Source organism: Magallana gigas, chromosome 4, assembly GCF_963853765.1.
Source record: "Magallana gigas chromosome 4, xbMagGiga1.1, whole genome shotgun sequence".
In the NCBI taxonomy this organism is placed as follows: domain Eukaryota; kingdom Metazoa; phylum Mollusca; class Bivalvia; order Ostreida; family Ostreidae; genus Magallana; species Magallana gigas.
This window is the reverse complement of record NC_088856.1, coordinates 781,360-795,492: the sequence shown is the minus strand read 5'-3', so window position 1 is coordinate 795,492 and position 14,133 is coordinate 781,360. Positions and strand designations below refer to the sequence as shown.

The 14,133-nt window shown below is 31.6% G+C and overlaps 2 protein-coding genes across 4 annotated transcripts in view; both read right to left on the bottom strand.

Annotated features, from left to right (window-relative positions):
• LOC105322734 (interferon-induced protein 44) overlaps positions 1-7,631 on the bottom strand; it is a 174,631-nt gene extending 167,000 nt beyond the window's left edge. Inside the window, exons 1-4 of one of the 3 annotated variants that reach the window (XM_066080811.1) lie at positions 7,536-7,631; positions 3,399-3,920; positions 1,767-1,813; positions 1,371-1,568 (exon numbers count right to left, since the gene is read on the bottom strand). In XM_066080811.1, coding sequence (XP_065936883.1) covers positions 1,371-1,568; positions 1,767-1,813; positions 3,399-3,915 — 762 coding nt within the window. In that variant the 5' untranslated portion in view covers positions 3,916-3,920; positions 7,536-7,631. Of the gene's footprint in view, positions 1-1,370; positions 1,569-1,766; positions 1,814-3,398; positions 3,921-6,405; positions 6,519-6,707; positions 6,790-7,535 lie in introns of those variants that run through there. The other 2 variants (XM_066080810.1, XM_066080812.1) reach the window with 2 other exon arrangements.
• Positions 7,632-8,313: 682 nt separating this feature from the next.
• Positions 8,314-11,830, bottom strand: LOC136274685 (interferon-induced protein 44-like). Its single transcript, XM_066082115.1, has 4 exons — positions 11,639-11,830; positions 11,268-11,417; positions 10,375-10,546; positions 8,314-8,627 (listed from the first exon to the last, which is right to left on the bottom strand). The coding sequence occupies exons 1-4, from the start codon at positions 11,828-11,830 to the stop codon at positions 8,314-8,316; spliced, it is 828 nt and encodes a 275-aa protein (XP_065938187.1).
• Positions 11,831-14,133: the final 2,303 nt, after the last annotated feature.

Sequence of the window (14,133 nt, the reverse complement as noted above, 5' to 3'; positions counted from 1 at the left end):
TTTTCATATGGTGTGAATAACAAGAGAAAACACCCTAATAATATAAGTTTTGAAATAGTATATACATGCATTTTATGTGACAATATATTATTATAAATATTTGGCTTGTACTTATTCTTTCCAGAGCGAGGAACAGGTGCATATATAGATATAAACAAACGCTATTTTTTTTAAATCTTATTTTCTCCAAAAAGGGTAACATTTCCGGGAAAATTGGTTTTAGGGGGGAGAGTATATATATAAAATGTCGACACTCGATATACATAGCATTAATGTCGACACGTAGGGGAATTGAATTTATAAGCGTTTTCCCGTTGTAATTTAATAAGAAATGACTTAGATGATGTTTATATGCCTTATCCAAAACATATCTAAATGTTTTATTTAATAAACTTTACGAAAACATGAGATGTAAGAATCGAGTCGACTTTCGCAGTATGTATGTATTTTCCCTAAAAAAGAGTTCAAGAATTAGTATACACCGGTGGATACAATTATAAAACTATTTCTTTTTATCTTTCAAACGAAAATTACAATCTAGAAACAAGAAATGCCGCGAGAAATAAAGAATTCATAATGTAAATATACGCGAGTAAGTTGAAAAACGAAAGTAGACGGGACTTTCCGCATCACTGTCATGTGGGACAACTCTTTGTCTATTTTTAGAAAAACTGAGATAATACATCGATTTATTGAAAGATTTGCAAATTCGGCTCAAAAACTAAATGCAGTTGACGACATAAAAAGAAAACACTGAATATGTGTAGCGTTTCGATAAATAAAATCTCCATGTATGTTAAAACTATTTTTCTTTTCAAGACACGAAATAAGACGTGAACAGTAATTCCCCTTTCAAACACATATACATTTTTTCGTGTTGACATTCTGCAGAAAAACATAATGTCGACGCGTATATATTGCGAAAGTCGACACGATTCTGAGATCTCTTGTTTTCTTAGATTTTATTTTATAAAACGATGAGATATGTATTAATTACGGCAAAACAATTTTATCAAAGTCCATCCTTGTCAAATTACAACTAGAAATCGCTTATAAACTCAATTTTCCTAAGTGTCGACATTGATGCTATGTATATCGAGCGTCGACATTGACCCTGATTCTCGAGTATATATATATATATATATCTATATATATATATATATATATATATATTATTTAGTTTAGTTTAGTGCTAGTTTTGTAGATGTTTTTCTTCTTTCTTATGTAGTTTTTATTTTGTTGTCCTGAAGAAGGGACGGGTTGTCCCGAAAATTTGACAATATTTTACTTTATTGTTCGTGTCGTTGGTTATTTTTAGTGCTTTTTTATATATATATATATATATATATATATATATTACGGATTCATACACTTGTTGTTAAACTGTGCTCGGAACTTCCAGCCCAGGATCTGGTAGAGATTTCTCCTTTCCAAATGGAGTTGATTGTGTTGACGACACTGGATTTTCCCGCGCCGACCTGACCGACAAGTAGAATGTTGACTTCCGGTACATTCAACTCTTCATTTGGTTCAAAAGATCCGATGAATTTTTTAAGACTTTCCAGTGTCTAATGTAAGAAGAAAATAAATAAAATGTTATCTATCGAATTTTCATGGAAAACCAGCTATTGAAGAAACTTGATATATTGCTATATGTAACGACTTTTAAGAACAAAGATTACGATTCCTACGTACAAAAATGTATATAGATAAATAGTCAGCAAATAAAAACAAAATCAAATAAAACATTCATTGGTATGAAATACCTGCGGTTCCCAAACTGGTGGTTCTCGCCAAGGTTTACGAAGACCCTCTAGTGAGAAAAAAAATATTGAGTGTAGATATTACAGTCCACAGAGAGAGAGAGAGAGAGAGAGAGAGAGAGAGAGAGAGAGAGAGAGAGAGAGAGAACTTAGGGTTATGAGCGGAAGAGGAGTCATACATTGTGTTATACGATTTATTGTCATGTCATTGAATTAGTGATGAACATACCTAGATCAACGCATTACATATGTAACGATGGATACTTATTTAAACAAGAGGACCATGGGCGATATCGCTCACCTGAGCAAAAATAATCATGATAAAACCAACTAAATGGAGTCATGATACAAAATATCTGGACAATGTAGTATAATGCAGATAGATCCTGTTAAAATAGAAATCCCTTTTTCCTCTGGATATTCTTATGTTTATAATCAAGTCCTTTCTCTAAAAAAAATTAATTGTCATATCACATATTGAGCACTGCAGTTTTCCAAAAGATCCTGAACAATTGTTTATATATAGGATATAACCCTACATCAAACTCTGATCTCCTTGTGAGAATTAAGAATCGTCCAGGGGCCAATATTAAAACAATGTTAAGGAATAAGCAACATGTCAAAATGCTTTCAAATAAGTAAAAACATTTCAGTGTTTGTAAATAATATATATGTTTTCCTTCGTAAAATTGGATCCCCACTGTGACTCCACTTTACTCCATGAAATTTTGATTTTAACGAATTTGAATCTGTATTATCTGATGTTGCTTTTACTAAGGTTACACTTTTTTTCTAGGCAAATAATTTTTAAAGGAATATTTTAAAAGATCTTTCTCTATCTATTCTTTTGTAGGTTTTTGTCCCCTACAACCCCCCCCCCCCTCCACACACACACACACACCCTAACGTTGTGACTAAATCATACCCCAACTTCGATTTGCCCTAATTGAGGATGCTTCCACAAAAGTTTCAGCTTTCCTGGCTGATTATTTTCTTACAAGATTTAAAAAATTTTACCTGTTAATTCCTATGTAAAAATTCGATCCTTCATTGTTGCCCTAATCTATTCGCAGGATTCATAATTTTTAATACTTTGAAACTACACTACCCGAGGATGCTTCCTGGCAGAATGGTTCAAAAAGATATTTTTAAAATTTCTCAAAATGTTTCAATAATTCCACATTATCTCCCCTTGAAAATAGCGTGATCCTTAAATTTCACAACTTCACATTCCCTTTGCCTAAGGGTGCTTTGTACCAAGTTTGGTTGAAATTTGTCCAGTGGTTCTGGAGAAGATGTTGAAAATGTGAAAAGCTTACGGACAGGCAGACGGATAAAAAGACGGACAGACGGACGACAGACAAAATGTGATAAACACTCAGATCAAAGCGTTAGATTTGTTACGATTGATAAGTGACGTAGTTTATAAAATAAAAAAACAAAACAGATATAAAATTTAAAGGCTACATTACAGCATGCAAGAAATATAAAATTTGATAAAGCTTAAGCATATAGATTGCTGGTTTGTGAAAATATCTATTTCATAATCATTGGAAATTTTCTTTGGGAAAAGTTTACATTGGGACATAAGTATTGAAATGTTTTATAAAAGAAGTTTAGGTTTATAAATGTCACCTTTCACTAGGTAAACTTCTAGCTCTGTCACGTTGTTATGACCATTCGCAATCGATTCGGCATCGTTGTCGTCAGTATTATAGAAGATATTACCGAACAAATCACTTGTACTCATTTCATAGTGATCAGAGGTTTTCTCAATCGATTCTCTAAATGAATGCAATTCTTCAAACTTTGGTCCATAATCTTCATCAAAGTAAACATTTGTTTCCGTATTTTTTAATTCAAAAATATGTGGATTCCATTTCCTGTTGCTGTATAACTGAAATAGAAACGAGGATCCGTCCGTAATCCAGCCCCCACTTCTCTGCCAGCTCCGTGACAGATATCCCCCATACACGTTGTTGTCCGTGTTGTAGAAGATGGTAACAGTGGGTCCTTTGTTGTCACACAACTCGTGGAACTTCTCTGCTGACCCTCCGTCTCGGCTTATTTTGTACAGAAGTTTGAAGTGACAATCTTCCCCTAGCCACGATGACAACTGAAGTATGTCCCGATCTTTAAGACAACAGCCCATATTTTCTAGAAAAGTTACATATCATCAATATTATTAATATTTCGTCAAAAGTTCTAGAGATCATTATCCAGTGTTTTCGGTGATTCATAAATTTTGAAAATTACTATTCTTTCTGTCATTATGTTTTCAGATCGACCTTCCTGCTTGTTATTTAAACAAATTGTTATTATATTTTAGCCTCCTTTCCTTTGGTTTTTAAAATATTTCATCCATAACTGCCATTTTTCATAACATATAAATTGCAAAGAACAAGTGTCGTTATTGTCCGTATTTTGCCGTTTAATTTACGTAAAATACATCATACTTAAATAAAAGTTATATAAATAAATCATACACCATTAAGTTTTGTTAATTCTTGGCTTTTGAACTGATAAGCATGATAGGATTTTGAAACACGACATTTTTTGGCCAATAACGTCCTTTGTTCTTTGAAAGTTTTATTAGATATTAAAAAAAATTGAACGGTATCAATTTGGCAAATCTAAAGATTAATGTTTAAGGAAATGAAAGTGTTTTAAATACATTTTTACAGGAACCTAGACCCAACTTGAGCTCAATTTTTTCAAAAATCTACTTTCATCTTTAATGTCAAAAATGGTAATATGGATATAATTTTTTTTTAGCGAAAAGAATCATCAAATTTTGTTAATTCTGTTTAATGCAAGTTAATTTGTCAAAGAAATTGGATGATTCTTTTCGGTTTGTATTACAACTACTTAATTTAAGGTAGTACGAAACACCCCTAAAATTATTTATTTGAAATATTTTCTGAAATACACAAAATAATGAGTTAATATGATGTAAAAATTAATTTCAGTCCATTATCTTAAGAAAAAAAATATAAATCATACCCATCAATTACTCAAGGCCAAATAAATTTAGGATACAACGTATTGCAATAATTTTGAAACATACATTTTGATGGCACCATGTTCATAATCAATTTAGCCTTATCTCATTTAAACATGCGTAACTTGTGTTCTTTTCAAAGTAAAGACCTGAAATTTGGACACAACCACCACCAGTGTTTAAGCTTTATGTCAAACAAATTTCAAGGTCATATCAACAGGTCAAAGGTCAAATATGATGACGTCACCTAGGATTGTTATTAATTTATACCTCCGTCAAACATACTTAAACCTTAATTAATCTAAAACCAATGGTTAAATTTTCTTTATTAGTCCCCTACCGGTTTTCACCGAAGGGGACTATAGCTTTCCTCTGCGTCCGTCAGTCCGTCTGTCCGTCCGTCTGTCTGTCTGTCTGTCTGTCTGTCTGTCCCACTTCAGTTTTCCACACTTTTTTTCTTTATGCGTTTGAGGAATAATATGAAATTTGCTGAACAGCTTCAAAATGTCAAACTACAGATCAAGTTTACACTTTTGTAGCGTCTGGTTTACATATATTCGAGAAAATTATTTTTTTATATTCCAATTTTTTAATGTTCGGGTTCGATATTCTGCATTACAGTGCATTGTTTTCACAATTTCCACAAACCGGTAGGGGACGTGTATTGCTTATGAAATACTCTCAGAATGCTTGTTTTGATATATTTTAATTACAGGGTAATGCCAATCATACTGTTAAATTTTATTCAAATTTGAATGATATATTTTCTTTTCAGATACCGTTAAGTGCTGCACATTTTCGTCTTAAAAGAGTATTCACAAGCACTAGTTTTACATTATATTGCATGAGAAATTATCTTGAGTTATCAGTTAGAATTTATTTCAGTATTTTTAAATAACAAGAAGGTATCCTGTTTAAAGAGCAGCACACATATTTGTAGTATCTTGAGAAATAACTTAATGGCATAGAAAAATACAACAATGAGTATTTCATTTTACACTCCACAGAAAGGAGATTCCAATGGTAGGTTTGGGGCAATTTGGGCAAAAATTGTGAGGTCGGATTTTTTTCTTCAAATTTTACGTATTAAAAGATTTCATTCCAAAGAAAAAAATATAAAAATTTCAGAAAAATTGAATTATAGGAAAAATTAAGCTTATCTGTTTTGTACTACCTTAAATGCAAACCGTAAAATTGAATGGTTTAATAAGCAGAAAGATATTAATGTTGTTTAATTTCCTCTGTAAGATTTCGAAACACCAAGAAACATCAAGTAACAAATTTAAACAACATTTTAAAACGCGTGTTGTTTATTATCAATATGAAACAAATACAAAAAAACTAACTGATTGTCACGTGATACCATTCTTTAGCAAGCATTAGTTAATGGTAATTAATTCATTTAGCTGACAACATACGTACTCTTGACTTTTTTTATGTCGTTTTCACAATTTTAAAACGTATTTAAAGAGTTAAAATCAATCAAAGTTGTTCAATTAAACTCAGTTATGGATAAACTACTTACAACATGACTATTTCCTGTAAAAGGCATTATCATTATCTGACATATATCTATTTTATTGCGACTATCCATAAGCCGTAGACCTCTTAACGGTTCAAATTATTCGCTAGAGGTCTTACCTTTTACATCGCTCTGTCGCTATTAAATATATGATTACATATATACCGGATGTAACAAAATCAAAGGTCTACAGTTTGATGTATAATTATGAGTAGTAATCTGCTCTAATAATCATATTATCACCCAAACAGCCACGTGGTATGAAACCTTTAAATCTCCGTAACGTGAGTAGTATTCATTATGAATTTAAGAGAAAATGTTTGCTGCGAGAAAGAGTCGGCCCCCGCCCTGCCCTTCCCCTCCCCCTTCCCTTATGCTACGTACCTGATCGTTTCACATTGATTACATGAATGGCTCTTACCTGTTTTAAAATCTCTGGCAGTTGTTTGTAATTCTGAGAATTTTACGTGACCTACTGTACTTTCGTTTTAATTCAGTATCATTATACGACACACTAGTAGAGTCATAATTCAACATCCTGCTCTGCTTTAAATTTGCTCTTTAAAAAGGTTTCATGAGCTATACATTCATTTAGCTGACAACATACATACTCTTGACTTTGTTTTATGTCGTTTTCACAATTTTAAATGACGTATTTAAAGAGTTTAAATCAATCAAAACTGTTTAATTCACCTCAGTTATGGATGAACTACTTACAAGATGACTATTTCCTGTAAAAGGCTTTATCTGGCATATATCTATTTTATCGCAACTATCCATAAGCCGTAGACCTCTTAACAGTTCAAATTATTCGCTATAGAAATCTTACCGTTTACATCCCTCTGTCGCTATAAAATTATCAAACTTTAAAGCTCTTTTTCAACTTAGAAGAAAAATTACAATAAATAAACAAGTTAATGCAATATTTACAAACAAAATTTACATAAAGAAAAAAATAAAGGAACAAAATCCAAGACCAAGATAGAAAAACAAAACGTCGGTCTCGAGTCTCAAGTGTGCAATACCGGATGTAACAAAAGCAAAGGTTAACGGTTTGATGTATGATCATGAGTAGTAATATGCTCTAATAATAACCCAAACAGTACGAAACCTTTAAATCGCCGTAACGTGAGTAGTATTCATTATGAATTTCGGAGAAAATGTTTGCTGCGACAAAAAAGTCGGGTCCCGCCCTTCCCTTATGCTACGTACCTGATAGTTTAACATTTATTACATTAATGGTTCTTACCTCTTTTAAAATCTCTGGCAGTTGTTTATAATTCTGAGTGTTTGACGCGACCCCCTTTCGTTAAAATCACAATATCATTATACGACACACTGAAAGAGTCATAATTCAACATCTTGCTCTGCTTTAAATTTGCATTTCGCTTTATGGATGTTTGAGATGGTTGACAGTTTATTGTTGTCATTTTTTCACCTATCATTAAAATACATTTATAAACATGATTTGAAGTAATCATCTCTTGTTTGATGTTTGAAGGTATCATCCAGATACTATACAATGTAAGTTATAAAGCAAGTCCAGAAAGCAAGACAAGAATGACTCACATATTGGCTTTTTATCAGAAATCTCTATGATTTTAACTCTTTAAAAGAAATAAAAAGGACATGTGTACTTGAATGTAATTAAGTAGCAAAACAATTTAAAATATGATTATTTCTACAAATACGTTTACAATTACGTATTTAAATATTCATCTGGCACTTTCTTCCTCTGAACCTTACAGTCAGAAAATGGGTCTTTAATTCACGTAAAAACCGTTGTAAAGCATTGTTAACCATTATCAATAAAACATATTTCTTACCTTGATTCAGACATAAATGTTTTGAAAAAACGGTAATCAATTCATAAAATTCATTAACTTATTATACTTATTTACTTAAATGATTAAAAACTAATGCTTTATTAAAAATATATCAATGACTAAATCAATAAAATGTGTTTCTCTCACACACACAAAAAGATATCATTGTCCACAATGTGCAATTAAACAAATTTGACTACATTAATCATAGTCTTTTGTGTGGACCATCTTTCCTTCCGCTGCCATTTTGACAAGTTGTTCATCCATGTAAGCATCGGCAAAGTCCAGGCATCGCTGCAGAGCTTCCATTAACAAAATGTCCAGTGCAGGTTTCAGTTTAGTCTCGCTCTCGTAATTCTTCACTGGAAGCACGTGGGCACGTGGAAGACCCATTACATCTGCTACTTTCTCCACGGCGTCACAGACAGCGGTACTCGTGAACGTGTTTTTAACATCATCATTTACATCCGGGCATATTTTGTCAAGCTTGGTCAAGAAGACAAAGTGTGGTAACCCTAAATAAGAAGAAAAAAGCCGAGACTTAAAATAGAATTCTAAATTAATTGAAATTCGGCGTTATGACTCATTTTGTTTATATTGGAGTATAATTGTTTTTTTGAATTCATTATTTCAGATTGTCAAGTTTTTATATTTCTGGTTTAATTTAATTTTGATCTAATGTTGCATTATTAAATGCTTTTCTGTTTTAATTACCAATAATACTGTATGTTTTGTATCTCTGTGATATAAAAAACTTAAATGCATATGTTTCAAGCTCTATCTTAATCCTTTTTTTACTATATTAACTAATTTTTGTAAACTACATGTCCTTGTACTGTGATCTGATAGTTGTAGGGTGTCTCAAGAAAAAGGGGCTAGCCCCTCAAATTAGGGGCCAAGAGGGCTTTAAAGTCTAATTCTTATAATATCTCTTTACTGAACAATAGTTTGTTATTAATTATAGAAGCAAAAATTTTCAGTGTTCAGCTGTTTATCATATATTACGTAATTAGGGAATTTCAAGGGGCCAAAAGTCAAAACTTTGATCAATAATAACAATTAGAAATGGAAAAATATTTTGAAAATCATTGTAGAACAAAAATTGCTCAGAACAATGTTTCCAACAATGTGCTACCTAAATAAATTGTTGGTGGCCCCGGTAAGGAGTTGAAGGGTCGGCCCCTAAAACACATTTGTTCAGATATCTTTAGAACGGTCAACAATCCCTGCACACTTGTTGAACAAAATGTGTTTATATTTACAAGACCTTTTATTTGCTGGTCCCTCAAACTAGGGGCCAAAAGGGCCCTTAAATCTTTTTTTTTTTGATAACTCTTTCCTAAAAAATGATTTGTTAATAATTAAAGAAGAAACATGTTTATTGTTTAACTGTTCAGCTATACTGTACCATACCTAAGTATTATGTTACGTAATTAGGGGTATAAAGTGGACAGAAGTCCAAAACTCTTATAATAAATATCCAGAAAAGAAGAAATATTTTGAAAAGCATTGTAGTAGAAAGGTTGCTCAGAATAGTGTTTTTAACAAAATAATACCTTAACCATTTTTGTTGGTGGACCCGGGAAGGAGTTAAAGGGTCGGTCCCTAAAACACAGCTGTTCGGAAATATCGAGAACGGTCTACAATTCGTGTACACATGTTGAGCAAAATATGTTTTTATTTGCGAGGCCTTTTATTTGATATCAATAAAAAGAGGCTTACCCCTCAAATGAGGGGCCAGTAGTGCTACAAAGTCTTTTTATAATTACTTTTTTAGCAAAAAATTGTTATGAAAACAAAAACAAAAACAAAGCTTGACAAAGCTGAAATCCGTTGTAAAATCAGACGATGCATTACAGAGATATTGGGGTTTAAAAATTGTTTTTCCGGAAATTTTGGTTCCGCATTCTTGGTTAAGAAAATAATGTTATGTTTAAAGTTAAATTAACTCGTATCTGAAATAATTCGATAATTTTTAAATCGTACTTAAAGACATTCGGATTTTTATATTCTAAGTCGTTCTTGAAATCGATAAGGCTTTTTTTTTATATTCGAACTTAGAACCATTCAGATTTTGTTAACTCGTACCAAAAATTATTCGATTTTTTTTCTTTTTCTTTTTGTTACTTATGTCTATTAATTTAAGACCTCGGCTTGTTAGAGGAACTTCTAGCTTTTCTTTTGACATTAACGAGTTTTGCAACGAGCTTTGCTCTAGTTTTTTTTTTTTTTTTTTTTTTTTTTTTTTTTACAATTTCTTACCTCTATGGTTCAATTTGACATGTAGATTTTTAAGACGTTGTAGTATTGTGTCCGACATAACATCAACAGTGCTGCCATCTATGACAAATGCCACACAGTGAATTTTGTCTTTCAGCATCGAGTCTTTGATATACCCAGAGGTATCCGATGTGAAAGGAACCAATGGGTTAAACTAAAAAGGATATTATTGGCATTTAAATAAAAGAAAGGATGATATCCTTTATATGAGTAGGCCGTCCTTTTTATACAATAAATTGTAAAAAAAAAATCCACTATGATTTTGATAATTCTAAAATAAAAGTGATAACAAACGACATGTTATGATAAGTGTTAATATCTTCAATAATTTTATTGTAATGTTGACGTATTGTCGATGATTTGTAGATCACGTGCTAGTGAATTTTCTTCAGGTTTTTGACCCTGCATTTTCAACAAATAAAGTGAACAGAACGGGTGGACCTAGGTACAATATACGATATGTCTATAAAGAAATTAATCAGATCGGACAAAACGTATTTACATATTGCGTGACTTTGTTTATCATCAGCGATGTACATTTTTCTCTTTCACAAAGATAGATTAAAAACAACTACATGCTGAAGGAGAAATGTATTTTATAGACTTTGAAGTGTAAAATCTTGGTGATTGAATGCAACAAGTATAACCCTTTCATATAATTAATGATACATTCGTGTGTACATCACATGTGACTGTGTTGTCGTGGGTAAGAAGGATAATATTTGAGCGTGCAGATATAAAAGATCCAGTACAAGCAACTAAAAACATTCCAATTTACTGTGAGAGGCATTTCATATCACCCTTTATGACCTTGGTGTATTAAAATAAAACAAGTATATAAAAACTTTTATGTTTACTTAAAAAATATGATATACCTGGTACCGATCTGGTATATTGCCATCTAGGATGAAAGAAATTTCCTGTGCATCCAGTGCAAATTTTTCCTCAAATCCGCGAGTGTCACACAAACGGAAGTTGGGAAACTTTCCTTTTGAAATATCCTTCACTTTGTATTGTCGATACTGGTAGAAAATATATAAAGAGTAAGTTATATATATTGATATGTACAGATAGCGTGAAAACTAAACATATGTCGCCTTATAATTCTTTGGGCTTTAGTTGCATTTTAATAAAACCAGGTGATCTATTTTCTCATCGATTACGATATGTTAAAGGTGTGTACAACTTTTCGAAACTCCTCTCTCTCTCTCTCTCTCTCTCTCTCTCTCTCTCTCTCTCTTTCCATCGTTGTCACACTGTGTTCAAAGCTCCCACTACATGCTTTGCTGGTGATTTTCCCGCGGAATATGGAGTTCACAGAGTTAAAGAAGCTGGTTTTTCCCGCGCCGATCTGATCAATAAGGAGGATGTTTGCTGCAGTCACGTTTGTTTCCGTCATAGGCTTGTAGTCAAGCAACGTTTCCTTAAGTTCTTGCATGATCTATTAAAAGTATAATTAATTGCAGGCTGAATAACACTGTCATCAATTATAATAATCTTGTCATATTCGAAGCGGATGAACTGTTTTAAGATAGTTTGTTATAAGTTCTTTAAAGCAACACTTTTATTATTTAAAGCGAGCCACAAGTGTTGGTTCTATAATAAATTTATTCTAACCTTTAAGAAATAGCAAGATATTTGAAATATGCCATATATTCCATCACAATGCTTTCATCATTATGTTTCACTGTGAATTATCATAGGAGTGCAATACAAGTAATGTTTCTTATTCTTTCCCACAACGTATGTACATTGCAGAAATAGCAGGTTGAATGCTTGTGATTGTCACAATACTGTAAATTCCTAATTAAACGCGAGGAATTAATATCCGCGTAAAATCGCGAGAAGTGCAACAACTCAACAATCTCGCTTTTATTTTTTGAACAGATGTAAACTATTTGGAATTATGATAAGAATTCGGCTTTTATCATTTTACATTCTCGCGATTAGATGCGAAACCGTTTCATCCCGAAATTAAGTACTCGCATATAATAAGGAATGTATACTATTTGTTTGGGTCGTGCATTAATTTTCCATTGTCTTTTAAGCTTTATTGTCTTTTTTGTGTTGTGGGTATGTGATTGTTTTTTGAATAAGACTGGCCTTCTTTTTCTTAGATATATACACACTGATTTCTCTTGACATTAGTGAATGTTTGTAATCCTATGTTATATTTGCATTTAAAAATAAAAGCAAACTAACAAACAAAACGAAAAAAACAAAGAACCCCACATTTATTGTCAAAACTTCACTTTACCTATACATGTTCATTTACCTTTACGTAACCACAATGCCCGAGTTATCGTTTTATTATATTTTTTGTTGTTGCAAAAACCAACATGTAAAACTAAATCAAACAATATGGAGGTGAACATAATCAAGAGACTATCCGACAAAACATAACTAGGTGGTAATTTTTGATTAACAATGAATCACTTGATATCTATTTAACTTTACCAAGTCCCTCAAGCCACTAAATAAAGAATTTTGAGAATAAACTGTAAGAATTTTTGTGGGATGGATAACTGAATAAGTTTTTAAAAAGCTGCAGTTATACAATATTATGAAGATAGCGGTCTAAATGGGAAGAAAAGGGATACTACTTTTCAAGAAAAGAATGAAACCTGATTTATAATTTGCCATTAATTAATTTTTTTATAATTTATTATTTTTTCATATGCATAGTTACAAACATTTTGATAATATAATTCAAAGCCATTTTTTATTCATCCACTCACACATTCGTGCTCACATTCGTCCAGATTTGGCAGTGGTTGCTTGTTTAACAAAGGCAAACGGTTAATATTAATAATAACATACACTACATAACATAACATACTGGTAAAAAGGATTTTAGATACCGGTATGTTGATATAGCACTAACTATACTGTTGTATTGCATTGTACAAATATGCAAATTAAATTCTTTTTAAAAACATACATGTGACAAAAAAATCCCATTATAATCTAGAAAGTCATTGATACCTTTACACCTTATTTATACAAACTTTTTATAAACAATGTTTTCATACCAACTCTAATATGACTATTATACCAAATAGGCATAAATAAAAAGTTTTCTTCAATATAATTATGAACAAAAGATTTTATAACATAGAGCATTGATTTAAATACATCTTTCCAAAAATCATTATTTTTGGGAATAACATATTCAGTAATAAATGAATCACCAAAATCAAGTAACAAGTTGACAAAGTCTTCACCATTAATAGCCTTCAGTATGGAAGTCCATGAGCTATGTCCAACATCTAATCTTTTAATCCATTAACATTTTAATGACATAATAAACTTGTTAATATCTAACATTTTTAACCGCCTTTTTGATATTCTTGAATAACTACTGCACGTTTCATTTTATCACATTTGGCATTCCAAAAAAAATCAAAAATGCTTTTGTTCAATATGGTGATTACCTCTTTATGAGAAGGTAAAGACATAAATAAATGATTGATTTTTGGAATAACTAGAGATTTCACTACCGTCACGCGTCCAATTGGTGTAAGGTTTCTTCTTTTCCATTGTTGAAGCATGCTTTTAATTTTTGGAACTTGTATAGAATAGTTTAACTCAGTAACTTTTTCAAGACCGATAGAAAAATTAATACCCAGTCAACTAACCGTTGTTGAGCTCCGATCTAGTTTCCATCTCGTGTGGTGAAAAAACCTGATTTGAGAATTTGTTTGAGCAAATCCATATAATTTTTGTTTTTGAACTATTTAT

What these genes read in the sequence shown, in the direction of transcription:
- LOC136274685 (XM_066082115.1), bottom strand. Translation starts at nt 11,830, where the DNA reads ATGCAAGAACTTAAGGAAACGTTGCTTGACTACAAGCCTATGACGGAA. An exon ending in ATATACCAGATCGGTACCAG is followed by an intron (nt 10,547 to 11,267) that starts GTATATCATATT and finishes TATCCTTTTTAG; the next exon opens with TTTAACCCATTGGTTCCTTT. An exon ending in TGTCAAATTGAACCATAGAG is followed by an intron (nt 8,628 to 10,374) that starts GTAAGAAATTGT and finishes CTTCTTATTTAG; the next exon opens with GGTTACCACACTTTGTCTTC.